The 22,816-nt window shown below is 38.6% G+C and overlaps 4 protein-coding genes across 4 annotated transcripts; 3 read left to right on the plus strand and 1 right to left on the minus strand.

The window, feature by feature from the left end:
* Positions 1–181: 181 nt before the first annotated feature.
* On the plus strand, positions 182–1,948 carry LOC144645770 (somatostatin receptor type 2-like). The gene is made up of 2 exons (XM_078505320.1): positions 182–325; positions 1,006–1,948. The coding sequence occupies exon 2, from the start codon at positions 1,019–1,021 to the stop codon at positions 1,946–1,948; it is 930 nt and encodes a 309-aa protein (XP_078361446.1). The 5' UTR covers positions 182–325; positions 1,006–1,018.
* LOC144661693 (somatostatin receptor type 2-like) lies at positions 1,770–22,714 on the plus strand. The gene is made up of 2 exons (XM_078522503.1): positions 1,770–2,749; positions 20,809–22,714. Exon 2 carries the CDS (start codon positions 20,822–20,824, stop codon positions 21,728–21,730), a length of 909 nt encoding a protein of 302 aa, XP_078378629.1. The 5' UTR covers positions 1,770–2,749; positions 20,809–20,821; the 3' UTR covers positions 21,731–22,714.
* On the plus strand, positions 5,618–7,207 carry LOC144649257 (uncharacterized). Its single transcript, XM_078508730.1, has 2 exons — positions 5,618–6,036; positions 6,583–7,207. Exons 1-2 carry the CDS (start codon positions 5,775–5,777, stop codon positions 7,065–7,067), a joined length of 747 nt encoding a protein of 248 aa, XP_078364856.1. The 5' UTR covers positions 5,618–5,774; the 3' UTR covers positions 7,068–7,207.
* On the minus strand, positions 8,906–16,469 carry LOC144645781 (uncharacterized). The gene is made up of 14 exons (XM_078505330.1): positions 15,999–16,469; positions 14,869–15,103; positions 14,029–14,137; positions 13,630–13,733; positions 13,170–13,285; positions 12,831–12,907; positions 12,246–12,520; positions 12,002–12,150; positions 11,660–11,741; positions 11,279–11,433; positions 10,995–11,087; positions 10,560–10,776; positions 10,213–10,299; positions 8,906–9,750 (listed from the first exon to the last, which is right to left on the minus strand). Exons 1-14 carry the CDS (start codon positions 16,467–16,469, stop codon positions 8,906–8,908), a joined length of 3,015 nt encoding a protein of 1,004 aa, XP_078361456.1.
* Positions 22,715–22,816: the final 102 nt, after the last annotated feature.

Consider the following 22,816-nt stretch of genomic DNA (forward strand, 5'->3'; position numbering starts at 1 on the left):
TTACAAAATGAAACAAAAAACTTGTCAGTGCAAGCCATATGGATTAATCTGCAGACTTGTCATTCAAACTTCAATTTCCAGCTGTGTCTTTCAAGCTAGTTTGATTTATACATAGAAAAGCCATAAAGGCAAGGTATTTTGTGACCGTGTGAGCACTGATTACTGACATTTTTCGTCAAGGAAATGTGTGGATCTGAGATAATTGATTTTTTACCTAACAGATACATATGAAATAATTTAGCTATCGAATTTTGGTGTTGCCAGTAATTAATTTAAGAAGCAGATCAGGTCGGTCTACAGGGGAACATAAAGAACTAAAACCAAGGTAAGTGACAGTGAGAAAGATGTTTGAATAAGATCTCACTGATTTTTTAAAACAGAAATCATAGGAACTTCAAACTTTGAACCTAGGAACGTCAAAAACACTGAACTATGTTTTGGATTGATAGAAATTCTAGCCTCGTTGAAAAAGGTCGTGCAGCCATCAAATCTTAATGTTTTCTTCATGATTATTTAAATCGGTAAAGGAAATGCTAATTCAGTTTTTTTATTGTCTCATGTAGCAGTAGGTCCACTGAACGACAATAAATAAAGGTTGTCAGTGAATAAGCAACATTACATGTACATCAGGATGTTACAAAAGATATCGATAACGTCAAACATAATTTTGAAACAAATCGAGAGTTGCTCAGAATTTTAGAAACGAATTTTACTGCGATACCATTACAGTAGGAGATCTGAATTATTACTCGTTTAAATGGATGAAATTTTCATTTGTGGAATACTAATGATTCTCAAGATAATCACGACATTTTTTATTCAAAACATTTTTCTAAAGAAACTCCATCCATTTTCAGTACAAGTAAAGACATGACTCGAAAAATATCACTGGCTACAAACTTTTGTTTGGCAATCCGTGCATTTTGGTCAGAAAAAAATTTGGAATACTCATAGAATACACTGAGTTGCGAAACATTTTCTGTTTTGCCTTTTTTTCAACCTCAGGTCTGGATCGACAATGAACAACACAGACCCTGACGTTTTCCATTTGTTTAAAGGAGTTCCGTGGATAGTTGTTTACACCTGTGAAGCAGTTTTGATACTCACTGGAAACTCTATCACAGTTTACATCTTTTGGAGCATTCGGAAACGACTGAAGCGCACCAGCTATCTTCTCATTAATCTTGCAGTTGCCGACTTCTTAGTAGGAATAGCAATTACTTTGTTTCTGTCTCTTCACATCACCACTGCAATGACACTCCAGCACGTTAATTATGTAGAAAAAACAGCCGTGTTCGTTGATACTGTAGGAGTAGTATCTTCTATATTATCCTTGGCTTTAATTTCTTTGGAAAGGATGCTCGCGATTTTGTGGCCATTTCGCCATAGAACTATGAACACATGGTACTATCATATTTGTGTTGGAATCGTTTGGTTCTTGGCTTCCTTAATCGCAACTGTAAATGTAACTATTGATGTCTATCTCACAGAACGCGACTATGGATTAAATTTTGTGATGGCTATCACAATTATCTGTGCAGTCCTGATCATTATTGGTGCATATCTGGCGATTTGGATCTCAACAAAACGTAGCCAGTTTCCAAACAATACTTGCAGGTCCATGGAACAAAACAGAAAGCTTGCCAAGACTCTGTTTATCGTGACGGCCTTTTCAGTTATTACCTGCTTGCCTGCTGGTATCATTATTGCTCTTAGAGTCTACCTACAGCATATGCATTCATTCAGGGTGCAAATCACTTTTGCAGCACAATACGCAAATTCGTTTCTGAATCCAGTTATTTACTGTTTCAGGATGCCGGAGTTTAAGAACTCGCTAAAGAAGCTACTGTGTAGTTGTCCACGACAACGGCTTTCGTTTAATGACAATTCATCAGAGGCAGCCAGTGGCGTTACTTTAAGGTCCATGAAGAATATCGAGATACGTTAAGGAGTTCTGCTAGACTGAGAAAGAGAGCCTTGTCGCAAAACATGATCAAGCTTGACGTCTTTTAAGCCAAAGATCAATTCAATCATAATTCTAGTTTTGGATCGAGCCGCCAATTGAATATTATGTTCATTCTTTATTTGAAGAATGGAAGTCTGAGATAACGAATGGAATTAAAGTTCCATTTGTGAATTCATTACAATCAGTTGACCCAAAGTGAACCAGTCAAATCACCAAGAGACCCATAGAGGTTAAAGAACATTTCGAAGTAAAAGGTAGCGCTTAAAACCGGGTGTTTGCAAGATTTACCAGATCAGACATCCTAGTGACTTGAAAAAGTGTAAAGAACAAGTGATGACTGCACACAATGAATGTGTCTGAGACTTGTTAACAGCTCCGGAGAAATTGAGATCCAATAGGCCAGTACCATCGAAGCGTTTGTGGTCTTACATTAAATCTAAGAAATCTCATGATGTTGGAATTCCTCCACTGAAAGATAATGCGGTGCTGATGTTAATGACAACTATGGAAAAGCCAACATATTAAGCAATCATTTCAAGTCAGTAATCTTCATAACATTCCATCTCTTGGCCCAAGTTTTTATCCTAATGTTCCATCCACTGTGTTTACCATACCAGGAATTCGGAAGGTATCGAAGAAAGCAAATGACCCTTATCTGCTTACTATTGTCAAGTGCCTTGGCAATTTTCCCAATTGCAGTTATGAGCTGATTGCTGAGATTTCACAAGGAAACTTCCGGCTGAAGCCATGTTGAGAGTTGACTAGAACATTGTTAGAGTCAAGGTGGGTCAGTATGTCGGATTCATTTGGTTTGCAGATGGATTTATTTCTTTAATAGCTGTTACCATCATCTGGTCAGTATCGGTCATTACTAGCGCGTATCTGGCGAGACGTAACCGGTTTCGCAATATAGTCGAGACACATTAATTACCACCACGAGCTTAAAGAAAACTTATCCTACATAACATGGACACAGAGCTGGGTAATGTTGATGTAAGGCTTTGGTGAAACAGTCGAAACGTTTTGATCCACAATCGATTGCTTGAAAAGGCTGGAATCGTATTATCACCCATCTTTGGCTAAAATTGTAGGAAATGTTATGTTGGGCAAGATACTTTATCATAACAAAATGAGGCAAACTTGACAATGCCGGCCGTTTGGATTAATCTTTATACTTGTCATTCAAACTTTAATTTCCAGCAAACTGATTACCTTTTTGGTCAAGGAAATGTCTAGATCTGAGAAATAATTTTTCTGCCAGCTACCAACTGTCCGTATTAGAGAGGTGACCGTCTTATAGTGGGATACGTTACTGAAAAACGGCAGGGACGGGACCAACACCAGGTTTTCATCTTATGGAGGTGTCCGTTAAGAGAGTTGACTGTACAGCTTAAAAGTAACTCCGCAATACACTTATGTGTCTGCTTAAGGTTCCATTTTGTGCGCTCAAGAATTGGTAGCTAATACGAGGGGCTCCAAATGTAAGTGTTCAAGTTAGACATACTGCTGATACTGGAGGTTGTTGACAATTTGCATGAAGAGTGTGTCAAGTCAAACGTTTGTGCAACACGTTCCGACATTTGAAAACCTGTGTGAAACAATCAAGCAGATTACCCAATCAACACGTTTCGTTGTTGGGCAATTTCAACAAGGTCCAACATGTTAGTTGTTGGATCAAAAAATGCACAACGTGACCACCAAATTTCCAGAATATAGCATTAGATGAGAAATGTGGCAATGAGGAAGTCTCAAGCTTTTGGGGCAAAAGTCGGTTTAAGTTATAATGGTAGTATTTAATGTATGGTGTTTTATTGTGCCCTCACTGTAAAAATTTGGCGTCACACACGGCCGGTCATTTGGAAGGTTTTACTGTGCGGCGCCGTACCTTTCATGCAAAAATCAGTTACTGTTGGCGGTCAGTCTACCAGGCCCTATTTCAAGCTCTTTGAGCTTCTTGTTAAAAAAATGAAGTAAAATGCTTGATGTTGGATTCGTTTACTTAAATTTTACTATTTCCTTCCTATTTTCTTATTCATAATTGCACTAATCATGGCGAGCCGCGAGCCTTAGCAACTGAAATATGGGGGAAAATTCGTCCCCCATCTGACCTGGACGCTTTTGTTTGAATTCACTGGCGCGTACACTGCTGACAGATAAAACCCACATCCATCTGGAAATATGAACATCTTTTCGTGATAGTCACTAACACGTTTATCGACTTAATCTGTCAACGGCTTATTAACTGAAACATACGCCGACGAGACATAAAGTCCCATGCTGATACAAGTCGTCAAATGTATTCAAAAAGGTTTCAAAACTTCTCCACTGAAAAATTCAGTATAGCACCGATAGCACCCTGCCGCAAAATAACGTAGTATAGGCCATACCAGATACAATATAAATCAAATTCAATTTTTATTTTTACAAGAGCGCTAAAAGATAAAATTAAATACACGCACGCTTTTTGTCTTTAAAGATAAAATAAGCTCATAGTTCAACTATAAGCTGTTTAAGGGATATTCTAACATGCAGAGCGCGGGCGAGACATTTGTTACTGACGCTCTCTAAACAATCATTACGTCGGACAAACTTGCCCAACATTTTTTGCAACAGAAATCCCAAAGAGAAAACGTCACTGGCTGGAGACTGTGTGTGCGTACCACCAATAAGCTCAGGGGCAATCCACGGATATTTACTTTTGTAAAATTTCTTCTGAACCTCTGTTAGTTCATACCGCTTTGGATTAGAGCGTGGTCTACTTTTGCCAAAATCGATTACAACTGGTTTCCACTCTTGCGGCGTTCGATGCATTAGTACATTGTTCTCTTTTATATCGTTGTGTAGCCAACCGGCTTCGTGAAGGCAGCGAATAGCATCCACAATTTGCTTAAAAATTCTTTCGATATGATCGAATTCGATTATACCGTATTCAATTGCCTTCAGTAAAGAAAAGGACTTCTTGGCCTTACCATAAAATTGAGATACCATTAAGTATGGTTTCTCTTTCATACAAACGCCTAAAACGTAGGGCAAGTTTGGGTGATGTTCTTTTTGAAGTTCAGAAATAATTCCTGCCTCCTTTTTGACTTCATAAACGTTGTTCATTTTAAATTCTTTAACAGCCACTGGAAAATTGCCGTTAAAGTACATAAGGCGCGTTACACCATATGTTCCTTCCCCGAGTACGATTTCTTTCTCGTCAGGAGACGAGAGCATGGAGCGAGATAATTCTGGCACTGTGATCTTCGGCTGGTGGCGCACTGGTCCTAGCGTACCCTTGTTGCTTATCCTACTGGGAAGAACGGCTGATCGAAGATATGGTGTCAAGAAAGTCGAACGCGGATTCCTACCCACTGCCATTTTTACCATTGTGCGGGCCCTCGAAAAATAATTGGCTTTCGGCATTGTTGGTGATTCAACAGCAACAGCGGCGGCAGACTTTTCTACTACCGAAGCCTTTTTAGCTTGTTTCTTTTTGAGTTTCCTTTGTTTTTTATACTTTTTCCTATCCTCTTTAGTGTGCCTTTCTCTTTTAATGCCTTGTTTTTTTTCCTGATCCATTTTTTCTTTATAGTTTTTGTGAAAGACAATATTGATTGCGAACCACAAAATACTAATCACTGACTAGTAAAGGGGGATTATATTATAAAGGGGATTATTTCATCAGTGACGAGTTTAAAGATTTCGCATATTTTAAACTATTACTGCTGCTGCCCAGTGTGCTGTTGATAGACAATTTACACGGCTCAATTGTCCCAGCATCTGTACGTCGACGATACATGAGTTTTGGCTTAGAAATTGGAAAATCATGAAAAACCGATTTACTTGCGATGTGAAATGTCCATCTTGTCACCGCCGCTTCAAGTCCTCAAGGACAACCATAAAGCACGGCTTAACTAAACACGGACTGACTCTCGATGGGAGGCGCCTGGATTTTTACGACAGTTCAGAAGAGACAGTCACACTCCCTGAAGCGAAAAAGATCAGCCCTGCGAGGCTTGAACTATACAAATCCTGGATCGCGTCTTTAACCGAGCGCGTAGGAGAAGCCCTTCACCCTGCTTTGCCAGGTAAGTTAAAAATTAGTTATACTGCTTGTATTGACTACTGTGACTATGACGGCCGATACTGCCACACTACTTTTACCAGTTTTTCCGACTGAATCGTTGTCACAATATACTATTGAGTCACATTATTTTCGTCCCCAGGCCCCCAAATTTTGATTGGGTATTTTCCTGTTCCGAATAAAATACAGAAACGTACCTAAATATTGAAAGGAAAATGCACGTGGATTTGATTTGGCTTCAAATTCAAGATTCTCAAAAAAAGAACACTGCCTATAAAATTCAGTCCGCGGTTCGATTCTTACTAAACGTGACGCTACGTTTCTTCTACTATGTGATGTTGCATTCTTTTATATAGTTTACCGATACGACAGCTTTGGTTTTGTATAATTAGTTACAAGAGAAAATTATTTGTCTATGGAACTAGGACCAAACAGTGTTTAGCGTGAGCTAAAATTATACAGAACACTTTCCTAACGAAATTAAAGTGAGGCAATTGCAAGGCGACTTCGATGCTCAAAAAATCACCATTATTTTACTTTTATACTACAGGTAAATGGGTTCGTCTTGAAGATGCATTTTGTCCTAGTGATTTATTTCAGCATCTTCTCTACGAACTACACGGACACGCAGAATTCGGACCTCATTCCGTTTCATTCCAGCCCCATCGGAAACTTCCCTACAGGTCCAGTACCATCAAAATATCATACAAAATGTACAATATTCAATGGATGAGGGAAATCTTAAATCAGAACGAAGGAATGCAACTTAAAACAGAGGAAACGTTTTCTGGTCTACAAAGTATTCCCAAAGGTGGATCTCTGGAGGAGAGGAAAGCGATGGCCAGATCATCGGGTTTGGCAGGTTTTCTAAACAGCCTACAGAAACGTCCAACCTCCATGAGCAAGGTCGTGTGTAAGGAAAAGGAAGGAAGGGCGACACGCGAGTTGGAGTTGATTTGGTGGCCAAATATTCTCCAGAGTTCCGCATGCGGAAAATTTCAACTACGTTTATATGTACAAAAGGCTTTAGTATGACATTCAGTTAAGCAACTACGCGTAATTCTTTTTTATCTTTTCGGTGCAATGTTTGCACATTTATCAATACTGGAAGATTACGATTACACCGAAAAAATAGTTTTAAGAAGGTTAAAAATGGCTTGTAACTGGTGGAATTTTCAATGTACGCGTCTTTTCTTTTCAGTATGTTGATTGTCGGGGTATTAAATAATGATTGACCACAGCCGCAAGACGCAGTTATCAATTGGGTTTTGAACTTAAATAAATGGGGGAAGAATATTAGGCGCAATGACAAAGGTAGGGGTGGAGCGGTTGGGTAAAGGTCACCCTTTTTCCAGGGAAGACGAAACTAAAATTTTAATTCTGACATCTGTAACATTTGGGCTGGATGTTCTGCACCTTCAACAAAAATCTGTTGAGTCTCCTGTTTCATCCTGTGTATAAACAAAAAACAAAACAAAAAACAAACAAACAAAAAGAAAAAACGTTAGTATAACAACAAATTGAATATTTTAAACCTGCACATGTTGCATAGAATATGTTTCTTCTTATGAATATTAGCTTTATTCATGAACATTCATACACTAAGCGAAGGCGACTCACCCGATCGCTTGCCTTTCTCAGGCGACACACCCAGAAAAGCACGTGCAGAACGTAGCTACATCACCTGTATTTCTCAACTTAGCAAATTATAAATGTAAGAGTGTACTGTTAAAAAGAAAAATTACTCTGCCCCATCCAAATAAATTGCGGAAAAAAAAAACAGTTTAAGATTTCTTCATTATAAAAGCCTTTTCACCTACAAAATACACACATACCAAGTTTCCTTGCACTAAGCAAAGGCGACTCACCCGATCGCTTGCCTTTCTCAGGCGACACACCCAGAAAAGCACGTGCAGTAGAACTTTGGCCGTGGTTATACAACTTATGCTCTGCGAGAGAACTCAGTGCAACAGGCATGTAAAAATAAACATACCAAACAATAAACATACCAAACAACGATACTTTCTTAGAGATAATTTAAAGGTTTCCTCGCAATCAAAAGAGCCATAATAAACTATACACGGTTTAGAAAGTTTCCTTGCACTAAGCGAAGGCGACTCACCCGATCACTTGCTTTTTATCAGGCGACACACCCGACATAAAAGCACGTGCCTGAAACTCTAAACAATGAAAGTTATTTATAGCTCCCGTTCAGAATTTAACAATCGCAAAGACCATTCGCGGCAGTAAAGAAGATGCGCCTGAGATTTGCATTACTAATATTGCTGCACTGGCCAGACAATCTAGCTGTATTACCTTGCATTACGATAACCTAGTGGATGAATAAGAAATTGGTATTAAAATAATTAAGGCCTCACCTTTCTTTGTGTAAACTTCAAAGTACACGCATGATGAAAGCACATAGCCACGTGATCTCATCGCTTTAAGAGATGTAGCTAGAACACCGGAACCTCGGGATCTGCTCTCGGGAAGCCCATCGTAATGGAACCACTGCGACTGGAATCTGAAGCAGCCACTATAGTGTTGACCATTCCAGAATGTACACCCACCTAATTCATACTGTTTGTTTTGGAGAATAATGGTATCTGGTAGTTGATGAGGCTCGGTAATAAGGCCGTTGGTGGCAAAGTGATGGAGAGAAATTGGTAGAGCGAATGGCATCTCAGGAAAAAATTTTCTCTGGGTGAAGGTGCGAATTCCATTGCAAACAAACGGCTGGTACATCTGGCCGGAGGATAGATTTAGGCGTGGCGGTCCAAGAATTGCATCGGCAGTTGAAGGTGGTGGTTGAGCGAATTCTTTTCCACACTGTCTAGGAGCCGGCAGTTGCCATTCTCTGATCGCTGCCTCGACTAGGATTCTGCCAACCCTTGGGTGGAAATCTCAGTAAGGTGAATTCCATTTGTAGAAATGAGCTCTTCCTTCCTGGGGCATTGCTGCGAAGAACAAGTTGACCTGGCAGCAGTTTTAAGCATTGATTCGCAACGTTGCCAGAAAAGATCGAACTCATTTCCCCAAACATCAATCGTTCCACGCGTCACGCTGAAGTCGAACTGCGGTAAAGGGCGCAACCATTCTACCTTGGCCTGGGTAAACTCGTGCTGGTCGAACAACCGCTCTACAGTTATCAAATCTTTGGCCCAAGGATCCGATAGTGTAGAGAGTTTCTCTGAAGTTTTCGGTACATCTTTCAAACGAAGATACACAATGGTAAGTAAGTTATCAATAGGACAAGTGTTGGTAAGCGTCACGTTGCCAAACGTTCCACCCCACCCTGGAACACGTGGGACGCGGATTGGAGTACTGGTAGGCAGTTGAATAAACCTTCTAACCACTGTTGACCTTTGCATCGATGTTCCTTGCTTCATCTTCAACGAGCGCTTAGCTGGGGGTGTGGTAGACAGTTTCGGGATCTTTTTAGCAGGCTCGGGAGTTTCGCAAGGCTTTGCAGGTAACTCTTCCTGTTCCTCCAAACTAAACTGATCTTCCCAATTCTGGTGATTGTACTCGTACGACGGCATGGATTGAGGCTTAACAACACAGTACTTGGTGTCCTCTGTCTGCCCGTACATCAGATGATCTGACCCAAGCATCATGTCCAGCAGGTCGTTTATCTTGTGAATCCACTTCTTATCTTCCTCTGTCCACTGCACATTTTTCTTTTTCCACCCGCAACCTCGGTAATAGAAACTTCTTCCTACGTTTTGAAATAAGAATGGATTTTAAAAAATTAAAAACAAAAAACTGACCATTCAAACACGAACGAACCGAAAAACATAACAGCACGTAAGAAAATACTACCCTTTGTAACGCAATACCACCCGGCGTTGCCCAACCTTAAGAATATACTCATGGGAAATGGCACCTTACACAGAACCAACCACATTTAAGAAATATTTTCAAGGAGCCTCCCCTAATATCTTATCGCAAAGGAAAATCCCTAAAAGACACGCTAATCAAAGCTAAACTATAAAGGCTTCAGACACTGTTCTCTTTGCGAACCGCAGGAGTCGTGCAGGCCCGTCAACACTTTACACATTGTACAAGACATACGAATTAGTGATTGACTGTCGAGGGATTCAGCAATAGATACGAAAAACAAGAAGACGATACGTTAGTCTAACGTACACATGCACATGGACACAGTACTAACACCGACCTGATGTGATAGCTTCCTTAGCTTCCCGGAATGCGTATCGGACTGAAAGAAGTCGTTCACAGTAACTATGAACTAAAATGTCTTCCACTATAGGGAAAAAGAAAATTAATAACACCTTATAAACTTCTGCAGCGAAAGTAAACGTAAAGAGGCTTATCTCCAGTCAATCTGGAAGTCAAGGCATGTTCAAAACCGTGTTGGAGAAGTAAAGTGAATCCAAATATAATTGCCCTGCACTATACTGCCATGTAGCTTGGGAATAAACAGGAAAGAATAAGGGGGGCCGGGGGGATTGCATTAAAATTAAACCTTTCTACTTGACATTTAATTATATGGATTTTACTTACAAGATGATGCTGGAATTAGACAGTCATGATTTGTTGCCCTTGAATAAAGCTGTCTTTCAAGTTTATGGGCTGCCTCAAAACCTTGATTAGAATACCGGTTCAGGGATCGAAAGCGACGCATTAGCATAGGTGCATGCTCTATGGTTAGATGGCCATAATCACCAGTTCCCAGAGTAACTCCAAAGATGTGCCTAAGGACAAGCCCCCAGTGCTTGCACTATGGAAATAAAAATGAGAAGGAACAGGAAAAATATTTAAAACAGATCAAAATAAGAATGGATGCAAGGAAGAAATGAATGCATTGTTAAACAAAGGGGCACCAAGACAGATTAAATGGTAGCCAGGGTGGTTAAGGGTTTTGATAGGTGAACTAAAGGGTGGCAATATAACAAAAGTATATTGATCTTTAATTCAAAATGTCAATTTTCACCTTACCTGAACATCAAAAATGTCAATTTCCGAGTCTTCATTCTCATCAAAATGCCGGTCACGCAGAACAAGGGCTATTTCTTTCCACTGCTTAGCCATCTACATGAAGCAAGAATGAGTAAAGCTTATTTAAGTGACAAAAATCATAGCAGGACAGCTCCCCCCAACTGATCCCCTCACCTAGCGGGATAACATTTTAATTAAGTTGTACTGGGGATTTTAATATACCCCATATTAGTACTACATTTGAACATGTATTTTAGTGATAGAATAGACATTTCCTTACATACCAATGTCATTAGCTCAATGTGAATCTCAGCTGCAAAAGTAGAAAGTCTGTCATCTTTTAATGGATTCCCATCACACTCAGTTAAAACGTCATCTATAAGTTGCTCTTTTTGTTGCCAAAATGATTCTTGGGCAGCAATATGTTGACCTAAAGCATCTGCAAAGGGACCATATTTAATTACTTCTTTAAAACAATAACAATAACATATAGTATTTTTATTTATTTTTATATTTTCTATCATTCAAAACCTTGATTATGTTGTCATGAGATTACTGAAACATCAAGATGTTTTATCCTTTTCTATTATTTAATACCGTTGTTTAAGCATGATCATCGTTATTATGACGTAGAAAGGTAATTTCTTTACTTTGATTTTACTTACCTGATCTATTAAGGGTCACTTTTGTTTGGTGCGTTCCATAATCACGTTCAAAAGAACCATCAGAGAGCATGTCATAAAAATACTATAATGCAAACATTAATATATATCAAAACTAGGAAAAGGACCAATTTTAAGAACTGATTTTTGTTCTGTTCAGTACCAGTCAACTTGATTGCTTGCCACACTTAAAATGTAAATGCAAACAAAATAATCTAATCATGTAATGCACAGATCCCCAAGATATATAGTCACAGTATTGAATTAATTTATTTCACTGAACCACTAAATTCATTAACTGAGTCATTCAGTAGCTTCTGAATTGCATATAAAAATTATTCATACCTTTTGGGCCTCAACACAAAAAGATAGCTTATTTAGAAGAAAGCTCTCTGCCATTTCTCGATCACTGTAATAATCCTTGACTTTTGAAAATGGTAGTCCAGCTCTCACTATATCTTCAATATTACCAAGAAATTTTCTCTCAGTTGGACCTGGAAAAAGGTAAAGTTCACAATAGTATTGGAAAATGAAGTTCTTAAAAAGAGGCATTATAAGTACTACCAAACGATAAATTCATGTTGCGTACCTGACATAGAGCTGACTTTTATGTTACTTCTATTAATGCAGGTTTCTTGTTTCTTCTTCTCCTTTATTTTAACATAGCTGTCTTTAAAGTTCCCTGGTCCAAGCTCTGACAGTTTAGCATTCAGTTCCTTTAATGCATTGCAGTGGTAAGACATCAATCCAACAGAGCCAATGACCCACTCGGTGTTCCGCATCTCGCAGTGTAGTGCACATAAATTTACTTCACTCAACTCCTCCTCTAACAGAAAATCAAGGTCATCACGAATACCCTTCCAGCTGAAAAGAAAGGAAATAAAAGAACAGTAATAAGTTAAACCTCTACTTTATGTTTGTTGATTATATTAAATAATTATTCCTTATATTGAGTGCATGGTGTGTGTGGTGGTGTTATGATTTGTGTTAAATATTAGGGCCTGGAGCTTTTCTTAAGTTATTGGCCTGTGTCAATAGATTGGAGTCATTTAGAATGAAAAAGGGTTATTAACAGGGTTTAATTAATTATTTAAAAAAAAAAACAGAATAAGTGTTAAATATTATAAAATCAATGAAAAATAATAACTACCATTTATCATACAGTTTCACTTACTTTCCAATGTTTCCTTTACTTTCCTGGAAGCATGTAACACAAGTCTCATGGGAATCAGAATTGGGGCATCTGCATTTCTAAATCAGAGTTTAATTACATTTAGTGTAAAGGATTTTAAGGCTAAAGCCACCCTCTCAGTTTGATATATTTACCTGGCAGGTCTAACAATATAACTTGCTTAATGCCTCAATGAAATGCAGTCCTTTAAGTCAAAAAAAATAAATTTTCACTTGATAAACAATATTCAAATTACAGCTAGTGACCAGCAGATTGATGTTCATTAATTTTGAAACACTCCATTCCTTTGAGATGACAAAATAAATATAAATCATAACCTACCCGTATGGCTGTGCAGAATATGCAAAATTCAACGTCTAATCCTGTTCCAGCTAATTTAAAATTTTCATCATCCTTTTTCACAGCAAGAAGCAGAAGGGCCTTGTAGTCCAACGTAACTATAAAAAGCAATAGAAATTTAAAAAGTAAAATTATATTGTTTTCTATTTTCACTTCTGTTAAAAATAATAAATTAATTTAATAAAACAAATATGATGGAACCATATGTTTCTCAAGGGAGGTGCAGTGGCCTAATGCACTCATGCCTAATGTACTCCCAATTGGAGCGGGTTCAAGCCCTGTTTTTAGAAACCAGGATTAAACTGTAAGGCATTATATACAAATCTTTTACCCAAGACATTTTTGTCATCACATCAAATAAGAATTATTTTAGTAACAATAAAGCATTTGGGTTGCACTGCAATGGTCAAAACAATCCTCTTATTAAACCCTTGTTACTGACCTGTGAATTTAAACTTGTAGAACTTTCCATCTACACATAGTCCATGATTCTTGAGAATGGCCTTTTGTCTATTCAGATCTTTCAACAGGCAACGAATATTGTTCCTATGTATTCCATAAAAAGGTATATAAACATCTGGTTATACATCCACTGGTAATTAACCTGAACAATATTTACATGGTTATTTGGTCAATCCTTGAATGATGCAAGATGATTTAAAAAGGGGCTATAACAGCATTGAAACAATTAATAACATTTAGTTAATAATGATTCTATTATTTTTTTTAGGAGCCACACGTCTGTTGTGACTAGCTTCTTTAGACTTCTACTACTACTACTGATCTACTGAGAAAAAAAAATAAACTAGGAGCTGATAACCTTTTTACCTGTTTTTATTACCTGTCTTCCTTGCAGTTTGCTATGGCCAGTGGGTAAACTGATTTGGCACTCTGTTCTGGAAGGTTTGGGCTTCCAATGGGGACAATACCAATCATCACTTGGTCCTTGCCTGAAGAACAGAATAAAATAAAGATTATTTCTAAGTGAATGACCACTATAAACATATATATATAATCTTTTACAATCTCATGTAAACATCATCATAGTTATTGCAATAATTTGATTTGACTTCAATTTTTCATTGAAAAAAATTAAATAAAGGAATACTTATGATTTTACAAGAACCTGGCACCTGCCGCTCAAAACACCCTGCCGCTGGGTCACTACAAGTCCCTTGCCCTTCCCCCAGGCCAGAAGGTTGTCAGCTCAGGAGCCCAGCTGTCAGCTGCCAGGTCAGCAGGGTACCTTCTATACAGGGAACCCTGGACTGGTGTCATTCAAAATATTTACAGACTATGAAGGGCATTCAAAATTCACACAAACTTAGTCAAAGGGGCCCAGCAGTCAAAAGTGACCCCTTCCCTTCACCCCAAGTTTTGACGGCTACTCACCAGCTGGACACCAGGGGATAGCCCAGAGCCTGGGCAAGGTGCCAAAACCATCCCTGACATCAAGCCCCCTCAAGTTAAGGTTGCTGGCTAGGCTTAAATTGGTGCTGGCTTTCGCCCGAGTTCAAGCAAAAACCTTGCGACCAGGTTTCTGCAAATTTGCTGAGATATAAATAAATGGCAATATTATTTTAAAGGATGCAACATCAGCACTAGCTGTTTTTTTTAATGCAGCTCCTCATACTTAGATTTAGCTGATTGTCTTTAAGTGAAAAATTTAAAAAACACAAACCCCAAAATGGTCTGCCATCAAGTTTGATGTTCAACTCCATATTCTCAGTGTCCGTTTTGTGAAGCCGCTGTTCCCTGATGATCCATGTGACAACTGAGGAAAGGTCCACCTGGCTGCCAGTTATAGGTTCAGGTAAACTTTTCACACCAAATGACTTTTTGACCACTTTGAATATCACTCTCCGAATAGCCTTGATTTTATTCTTAGTCAACAACACTGAAGCATCTTCGCTTTTCTATAGAAAACAACAAATTCAACAATAAACAATTTATATATGGCACAGAGAAGAGTATTCAACTTGACTTAACGGTAACCCTTGCTTATAAAAATAAAAAAATAAATGGTGTTTATAGTGGTCATGCACTTAGCTTCATATCTCTACGAGATAGCTAGTTTACAGGCATGCCACTGAAACAGAGGAAACAAATATTTAGATGAACATAACAAGGTTAAAAATCCCAACTGGCAGGAGGCAGACCAGTTGGCTATATACAAAGCGTGGTCGAGGATTTGAACTCGGGACAACCGAGAAACAAATCCAGCTAGTGGCCAGGGCAGGTCTTGAACCGGGGACCTCCGGATTACAACACCAGCGCCCCAACCCACTCGGCCATGCTTGTCTCCTTAATTGAAAAAAAAGGGAAACCCCAGTACAACATTTATCATACATATACACAAGACATTGGAGCATCTTATCATATTTAAAAATAAACAATTTTTAATGACAGACATATTTCTTTCTCAATATTTTGTGAATGAATTCAAAGACTAAAGGGACCCCCAGTCAAAGTTGCAACTAAGGAAAATAATATTTTCAATACTTTATAAGAGGGGAAAAAAACGATATCAAAAAAGTTAGGTGGTTCTGATGTAAAAGTGGGTGCAAGTATCTCAGCATTTTTATTCAAGACTGTGGAACAGGTTTAAAAATATTTAGCACAAATACAGTTTAATTTCTTACTAGGCACAAGTTTTTTATGTTGTGACAACATATATATAACCTTGCATTTTAAGCATATATAAAATAATTCTGTTCTTATTACCAAGTGAAAATGACCCGACATAGTTGCAATAAAAAATGATTAATCTAACTTAAAGTGCCTCTGTCATAAACAATATTTTCAACTGACCTTTGTATCGCCGAGCTTTGTCAAATTCAACAGCATTTGCCAGGCGTTATCGGGCAAACGAGCACTAATCTTAAAGTAAAGCAAGACCCAATCCGGAACCACCATTGAGTCCACAAAGGTCTGAAAGACTTTATCTGAAAGGATAAGCTTTACGGCTTTCTTGACACCTTTTTCTTGTACAATAAGATCAGCGATCTCCCCAAGGAGATCCCTTGCTCCAGGGTCGTTTTCGCCGCATGCAAGATGCCCCAAAATGGATGACAAGCTTTCACGATGTCTGCCGGCTACGTCTTTGAGCTCCTTAAAAATGTTTCTTGCTCTGATAGTTATTTTCTTTTTAACTGCTGATTTTGTAAGCTGGTCATCCTCGAAAATATCCTTAAAAGTTGACTCGACGTCGTGGGCGACTGGCCACGGCTGAGTGCATTTATTTTCCTCGGACCGCTCGTCTTGAAGCTGACTTTCAAGCATTTGAATTTTCACGCGGCAGCTTGCTAAGTTCCTCACAGGGGGCCCAGACAAACTGTTTGTGTATGGCCTGTGCACATTTACATTTTTATAGAGAATGTATGGAATTTACCGAATGGTTTGTAGAATTGCGTAAAATGGTGCAAAACATTAACAAATTTGTGCTGAATAAATGTTAAGTTTCCTACCTTTTGTGTAGTGTCGTTCTTTTGGCTCAAAATGGCGAATTTGAGTCGATTGAAGGGTATTTTGCTTTCGCTGTTTACTATACATCTAATTATATGGAAAGGGTGGAAACTCCAACAGCTCCAAAGTAGAACACTTCCAGCGCCGAGCCGATTTTCGACCTGATAATCCCATCGCACAGCTTTCAAACTACGCACCAGAAAAGAGGAAGGCTTGACGAATCTTCTCGTATCATTTGATCGAAAATTTATCCAAACGGTCCGGAACAAGCCCTCAAACGAAAACGGGTATCCAAAATTTTTAAGCCGTCCGAATGCGTAGCACCAATTTGTTGTGCCGAAGGGAAACGCTATTCCCCAGCCTCTTTGTGATTGGATACAATTGAACAATGGTCGTTCAAGATTTTGTTTCGTGGATAGGGAGGCAAAGGCAAAACCAATACTCAATAGTATAGGGAGTGATGTCAATTGTGCGACACAACCTAAGGACCCTCGCGCAAAATATGGCAATATTGACGGCGATGCCGAAAGCGATGCATTATCATTTAAATATGCGTCGTTGTAACTTGTCAGTGCAGCGAAGTAATTATGCAATATTCATACTGACTTAAAAAACAAGTAAGTACCTACATCTAGTCGGTATGAGTTCATTTTTAAAGCTAGCTAGCTTCAAATAAAAGTCAGCGTTCATTTTTCAACGAAAAAAATATTTTACAGCCCTAAAAAATATCAGACTTTAGTCATCTCACCTAGTTGTTTTACAGAGATTGCAAAACTATACACCCACATGTGAAACTCTCGTGCAAAACCGTTGTTGTGATTTGCTATTCTTGTGTCAAGGTCCGGCTGATTGGGAAAACCCCGCGAAGTTCCATCACGACTTTCGTAGCGCAGAAAATGCAGGCGATCGCGAGTTTGCGGAAAAGTGGGATTTTTTCGGGACATACGAATATGGCAAGGTATTCGTGTTTAAGTTCCTTTATTTTTCTTTCTGTTTTTGATGTTTTAAACATTTATGGCTGCAATCACCGAAATAGTCCTCATTTTATAGGTTCGAAACCTAATTAACTTCTGAACAATCTGAAATCGTACACATAGCCGAAGCTGGGCACAATATTCTCGTAACTGGAGAGGGAGGAACAGGGAAATCTTTTGTGGCGAAGGCTATCAACAGTTGACTGCTAAAGCAAGGGAAAAAGGTTTTCATTGTTTGTGGGAGCGGTGCTTCGGAAAGAGTGTATTTGGAAGTAAATAAACAGACGTCAACGGTGCACTCCTTTTACTTCGACGCATAGAAGTTACAACGACGCATATTTAAATGATAATGCATCGCTTTCGGCATCGCCGTCAATATTGCCATATTTTGCGCGAGGGTCCTTAGGTTGTGTCGCACAATTGACATCACTCCCTATACTATTGAGTATTGGTTTTGCCTTTGCCTCCCTATCCACGAAACAAAATCTTGAACGACCATTGTTCAATTGTATCCAATCACAAAGAGGCTGGGGAATAGCGTTTCCCTTCGGCACAACAAATTGGTGCTACGCATTCGGACGGCTTAAAAATTTTGGATACCCGTTTTCGTTTGAGGGCTTGTTCCGGACCGTTTGGATAAATTTTCGATCAAATGATACGAGAAGATTCGTCAAGCCTTCCTCTTTTCTGGTGCGTAGTTTGAAAGCTGTGCGATGGGATTATCAGGTCGAAAATCGGCTCGGCGCTGGAAGTGTTCTACTTTGGAGCTGTTGGAGTTTCCACCCTTTCCATATAATTAGATGTATAGTAAACAGCGAAAGCAAAATACCCTTCAATCGACTCAAATTCGCCATTTTGAGCCAAAAGAACGACACTACACAAAAGGTAGGAAACTTAACATTTATTCAGCACAAATTTGTTAATGTTTTGCACCATTTTACGCAATTCTACAAACCATTCGGTAAATTCCATACATTCTCTATAAAAATGTAAATGTGCACAGGCCATACACAAACAGTTTGTCTGGGCCCCCTGTGAGTTCCTTTGCAAGTTGTCAATTAACTTGTCCTGCTGACAAATCTGCTGCTTTAAGGAACCTAGAGCTGCAGTTGTTGGTGTTGGGAACTCCAGCGATGGTGAACCTGAAACTCCCACGGGCGCCACATCGGAATTGGCGGGCATTTTGGCTGTTTTGGCGCGCACATCATCGAGGCAGAATGAATTTAGCAGTGCGCGAAAAAAATCGTACTCCTTGCTTACCTCCAAAGTGTTCTTATGAGCAACCATTCCAACATAAAGGCCAAAAGATGTCACAAGGCAAACCTCCTGATCTTGCGTTAAATTTGCTTTATACTGGCTTCTAAACCATCTCGCTGAAGACAAAGGCTCGCCATCCTCGGTCGTCAGAAGGGAAGCTTTAATTCTTCTGACCTCGTCGGGAAAATTTTCAAATACCACTCGCTTCGAAAACTTCGAAGGCTTTAAAAGAGGTAATTTGGAATAAAATATGTACCAATGCTTTTCTCGATCAAGAGCCGGAGAAAAAACACGCAAATACTCCATTGGATGATGACTCGTGTCTTCTGAACTTCGCGGAATAATTTGAAAAGACCGCGCTCGAATTTATTTACCCAGGCTAGTACTGATTTAACCATATTAACAGACAGTTGCGGAAGTAACAACTGTTTCGTGTCGTCTGGAGAAATAATCGTAAGTGACAAGCGTTGACAACAAGATCTGTCGCCGAATAACACGCAACAGACCAAAGGCAAATTAAAACAGGAAATTAATCTTAGCAACCGTCATTCAAACCAATTAGTGGTGAGCCTGAGCGCGGCTCGTCATGCATGACTTACTAAAATTACTCATTTCTGGAAAGTTGCTGCAGATATCATTTGAATAAAGAATGTTTCGAAATTCAAAATTTGGGTATAAAACCTGCTGGTCAAAACACGGTGATCATGGCAACATATCATCTAGGAATTTCAGCGTCCAAGGCTAAACAATTTTGAAAACATCTCAGAGAGAGGAAGGGATCCTTCATTTGCCTTTTCGTACGTCCAAGGTTTAAAACCTGAAAACTTTACGTTTTATCAAAAAGACAAAAACAAAACACTTTGAATATTGGTTTTATACATGATTGCGGTTTAATTATTACTTTGCAGGAAATTGCTTTAAACTCATAACATAGAAAAAAACTGCGAAAATTCTTTAAAACCAAGGGAAATGAGTAATAACTTAACTGATTTTAAATTAAACATCGATGTATTTTCCATTACTTTCCCGCTGCGTCGATAATAACCCGAGCCTATAAGATTCTCACGGAGTTTTTTATAACGCACGAAATCATCTCCCCACATTTTTTTTCCATTTGGTAAAAAACACTTGCATTCAGGATGGGGGATAGTTTCTGAACTGTTGCCTGAGGAGCGCAAAACTCTAAAAAAACATCGTCATTATTGAAGTGTAATGTGGTTAAATTTAACAGAAGTCTACACAGTATAGTATCCGTTCCATAAAGGGCTCGTACGACTTAAAGAAGCCAGTTTATTTTGAAACAAAAGATATCGCCACAAACAACTTGGATTTATCCAAGATACAAAGCTCCCTGTTTTCAGAAGATAAAGTGAATTATATTTATGCTATTCAGTTAAATGGTAATAATATTTTCTGGCATAAAAAAGGAAAACTTTTGCAAGACATTAATATTTTATTGGAAGCTGGTGTAATGTTTATTTGCAGAGCAGTTCGGTGTTTACAAAATGGGTACCAATAAAACCCAAGAAACTTTTATGTTTTAATTTCTTTTTTCAGTTTTGGCAAAAATAGATGATTAATATTTTAATATTTATCAAGTGTCAGGTTAGGTATTAAATTGCTCTCTCTCCCAATATGATTCCAAAGAGCTGCATTTAAGTGTTTTCAAGCATTGCAGTGTTTTCTTCACTTGAGCCTGGAACAGTAGGGCTAAATAGCTACAAATAAAGGTAAATCTGATTTTTTATTTTAGACGACGCACTTTATATAAGCTTTGTGAAAAATAAATTGAATCGAGTTGGATTAGAAATTAATAACATTAATAATTTAAACTTCGTCTAATAAGGTGTTAACAGTTATTGAAAATAAGACTACTATTACCTTGTGCAAAAGAAAATACTCTTTTCCTCTGTTTTTATAATAAGGTATCGATAAAGAATGACCAACACGAGCTCGACCCACTTTCAATTGTTCAGGGGAGTTCCGTGGATGATAGTTTACATCTGTGAAACCGTTTTGATACTCACTGGCAACTCTATCACAGTTTACATCTTTTGGAGCATTCGGAAACGACTGAAGCGTACCAGCTATCTTCTCATCAATCTTGCAGTTGCTGACATCTTAGTGGGAATAGGAATCATCTTTTGGCTGTGGGATGCTATTGCAGTGATGATGGAAATGGAACTTAGTAGCATAGTTGGTAAAACAGCCCTAATTGTTGATGTTATTGGAATTATTTCGTCCATATTATCCCTGGCTTTAATTTCATTAGAAAGAATGTTGGCAATATTGTGGCCATTTCGCCACCGAACTTTAAGCACACGGTACTACCATGTTTCTGTCGCAATCGTGTGGTTTCTAGCATTCTTAAATGTAACTGTGAATGTGAACATTGACAATGCCTACAGTATTCTGACGGTTGGTACCGTTATCAGCTCGGTCTTGATCATAACTGGCGCCTATCTAGCGATTTGGATCTCAACGAGACGCAACGAAATGTCCACCAATGTCTCAAGGACCGCGGAACAACACCGAAAGCTCGCCAAGACTCTTTTTATCGTAACAGCCCTGTCCATCGTTACGTATTTACCTTCTGGTATAAGTATTGCCTTTAGAGACTACTTAACTCACCTGCATTCATTCAGGGTGCAAATAACCATAGTAGTGCAATACTCGAACTCGTTTTTGAATCCCGTTGTTTACTGTTTCAAGATGCCCGAGTTCAAAACGTCACTTAAGAAGCTACTGTCTCGATGTTGGCGGCGACATAGTTCATTTGGTGAACAGTTATCAGGGTCTACCAGTGGAGTTATTTTGAAGTGGATAAAATCTGTCGAGACTCTTTAGTTTACCAATGATCGTTGCTAACTCCTTCTTACTCCCACTTATTTTCCAACCTGGGTACAACATATGTTGTCACAACTTACGAACGCGTTAATTTAGCTTGTACGTCGTGTTTTACTGCAGTGTACAAATTTTATTGTTTCCATTCCCTTCGCTAATGGACCACGGTCGCACGCAAATTTGTGGCTTTCTTATCCAAAATTGTAATTTCCTGACTACATCCTTCTTATATTTTCTGCTAGAACACTAAGATTATTCGCACTCGTTTTTAGAGAGTAATACCCAGTTCAGCTGAGCCTCACTGGTTGTTCAGTCATAAAAAACCGGGCTCGTAGTCAATTGCTTAATATGCTAACAAGGTTTAAGTTTAATATACGGAAAAATGCGTTGTTATTTCCATTTGATTTGTAAAATTATAGACATTAACTAGTAATACGTGACTCGCAGGGCCTCGCGAAGCTCTGGGTTATGTTGCCTAGTAACGGACAAAATACAGCAGACAGAATAAAAACAAACTGAACAACAACGAACTGCACGATTACAGAGACTTCGAAAAAATACAGCAGACAAAATACAAACAGAAACTGATCAACAACAACGAACTGCACGGTTACAGAGACTTCGACAAAATACAGCAGACAGAATACAAATAAAAGGTTGACGGTGTTGGTCATGACTGTTTTTGTTATTGCTGAATTTTAAGGTGTTGTTTTAAGTGAATCCTCGTTTTTGCATGATTTACGTTCATCTGCAGCTTTTCAATGTTTTCTGCAAATCGCTGGGGAAGCACAAAAAGCATAGGAACAAAACTTAAACTTTTCAGCTGCATTATAACATTGATTATAATTTTAATTACATACATGTCAAATAACCAGTTGAAGTAGCATGACAGTGAAAAGCCGTGATAAAAATATAAGTACTCAAGTGTCTCTGTTGAAATATAAATATGCGAATTATGAATAATGAATATGCGTTCTACCTCGCATAAGAACACTTAACATATTTTTAGCTGTCAACTAAGGTTATATAACCATAAAGATATAGACACTGGCTAGATTTTGAAGAGAGTGATACATTAAACCGGCTCAT

This window comes from Oculina patagonica, chromosome 1 (assembly GCF_052425735.1).
Source record: "Oculina patagonica isolate OP01 chromosome 1, crgOcupat, whole genome shotgun sequence".
Taxonomy (NCBI): Eukaryota; Metazoa; Cnidaria; class Anthozoa; order Scleractinia; family Oculinidae; genus Oculina; species Oculina patagonica.

Bases quoted from the DNA above. Each gene is read 5' to 3' on its own strand.
- LOC144661693 (XM_078522503.1), top strand. From the start codon at position 20,822: ATGACCAACACGAGCTCGACCCACTTTCAATTGTTCAGGGGAGTTCCG.
- LOC144645781 (XM_078505330.1), bottom strand. From the start codon at position 16,469: ATGCTTGAAAGTCAGCTTCAAGACGAGCGGTCCGAGGAAAATAAATGC. The intron at 11,742-12,001 runs GTATGAATAATT...TTTGCATTATAG, and splicing joins TTTGTGTTGAGGCCCAAAAG to TATTTTTATGACATGCTCTC. The intron at 9,751-10,212 runs GTCGGTGTTAGT...TTCAAAACGTAG, and splicing joins TAAGGAAGCTATCACATCAG to GAAGAAGTTTCTATTACCGA.
- LOC144649257 (XM_078508730.1), top strand. From the start codon at position 5,775: ATGAAAAACCGATTTACTTGCGATGTGAAATGTCCATCTTGTCACCGC. The intron at 6,037-6,582 runs GTAAGTTAAAAA...TTTATACTACAG, and splicing joins CCTTCACCCTGCTTTGCCAG to GTAAATGGGTTCGTCTTGAA.
- LOC144645770 (XM_078505320.1), top strand. From the start codon at position 1,019: ATGAACAACACAGACCCTGACGTTTTCCATTTGTTTAAAGGAGTTCCG.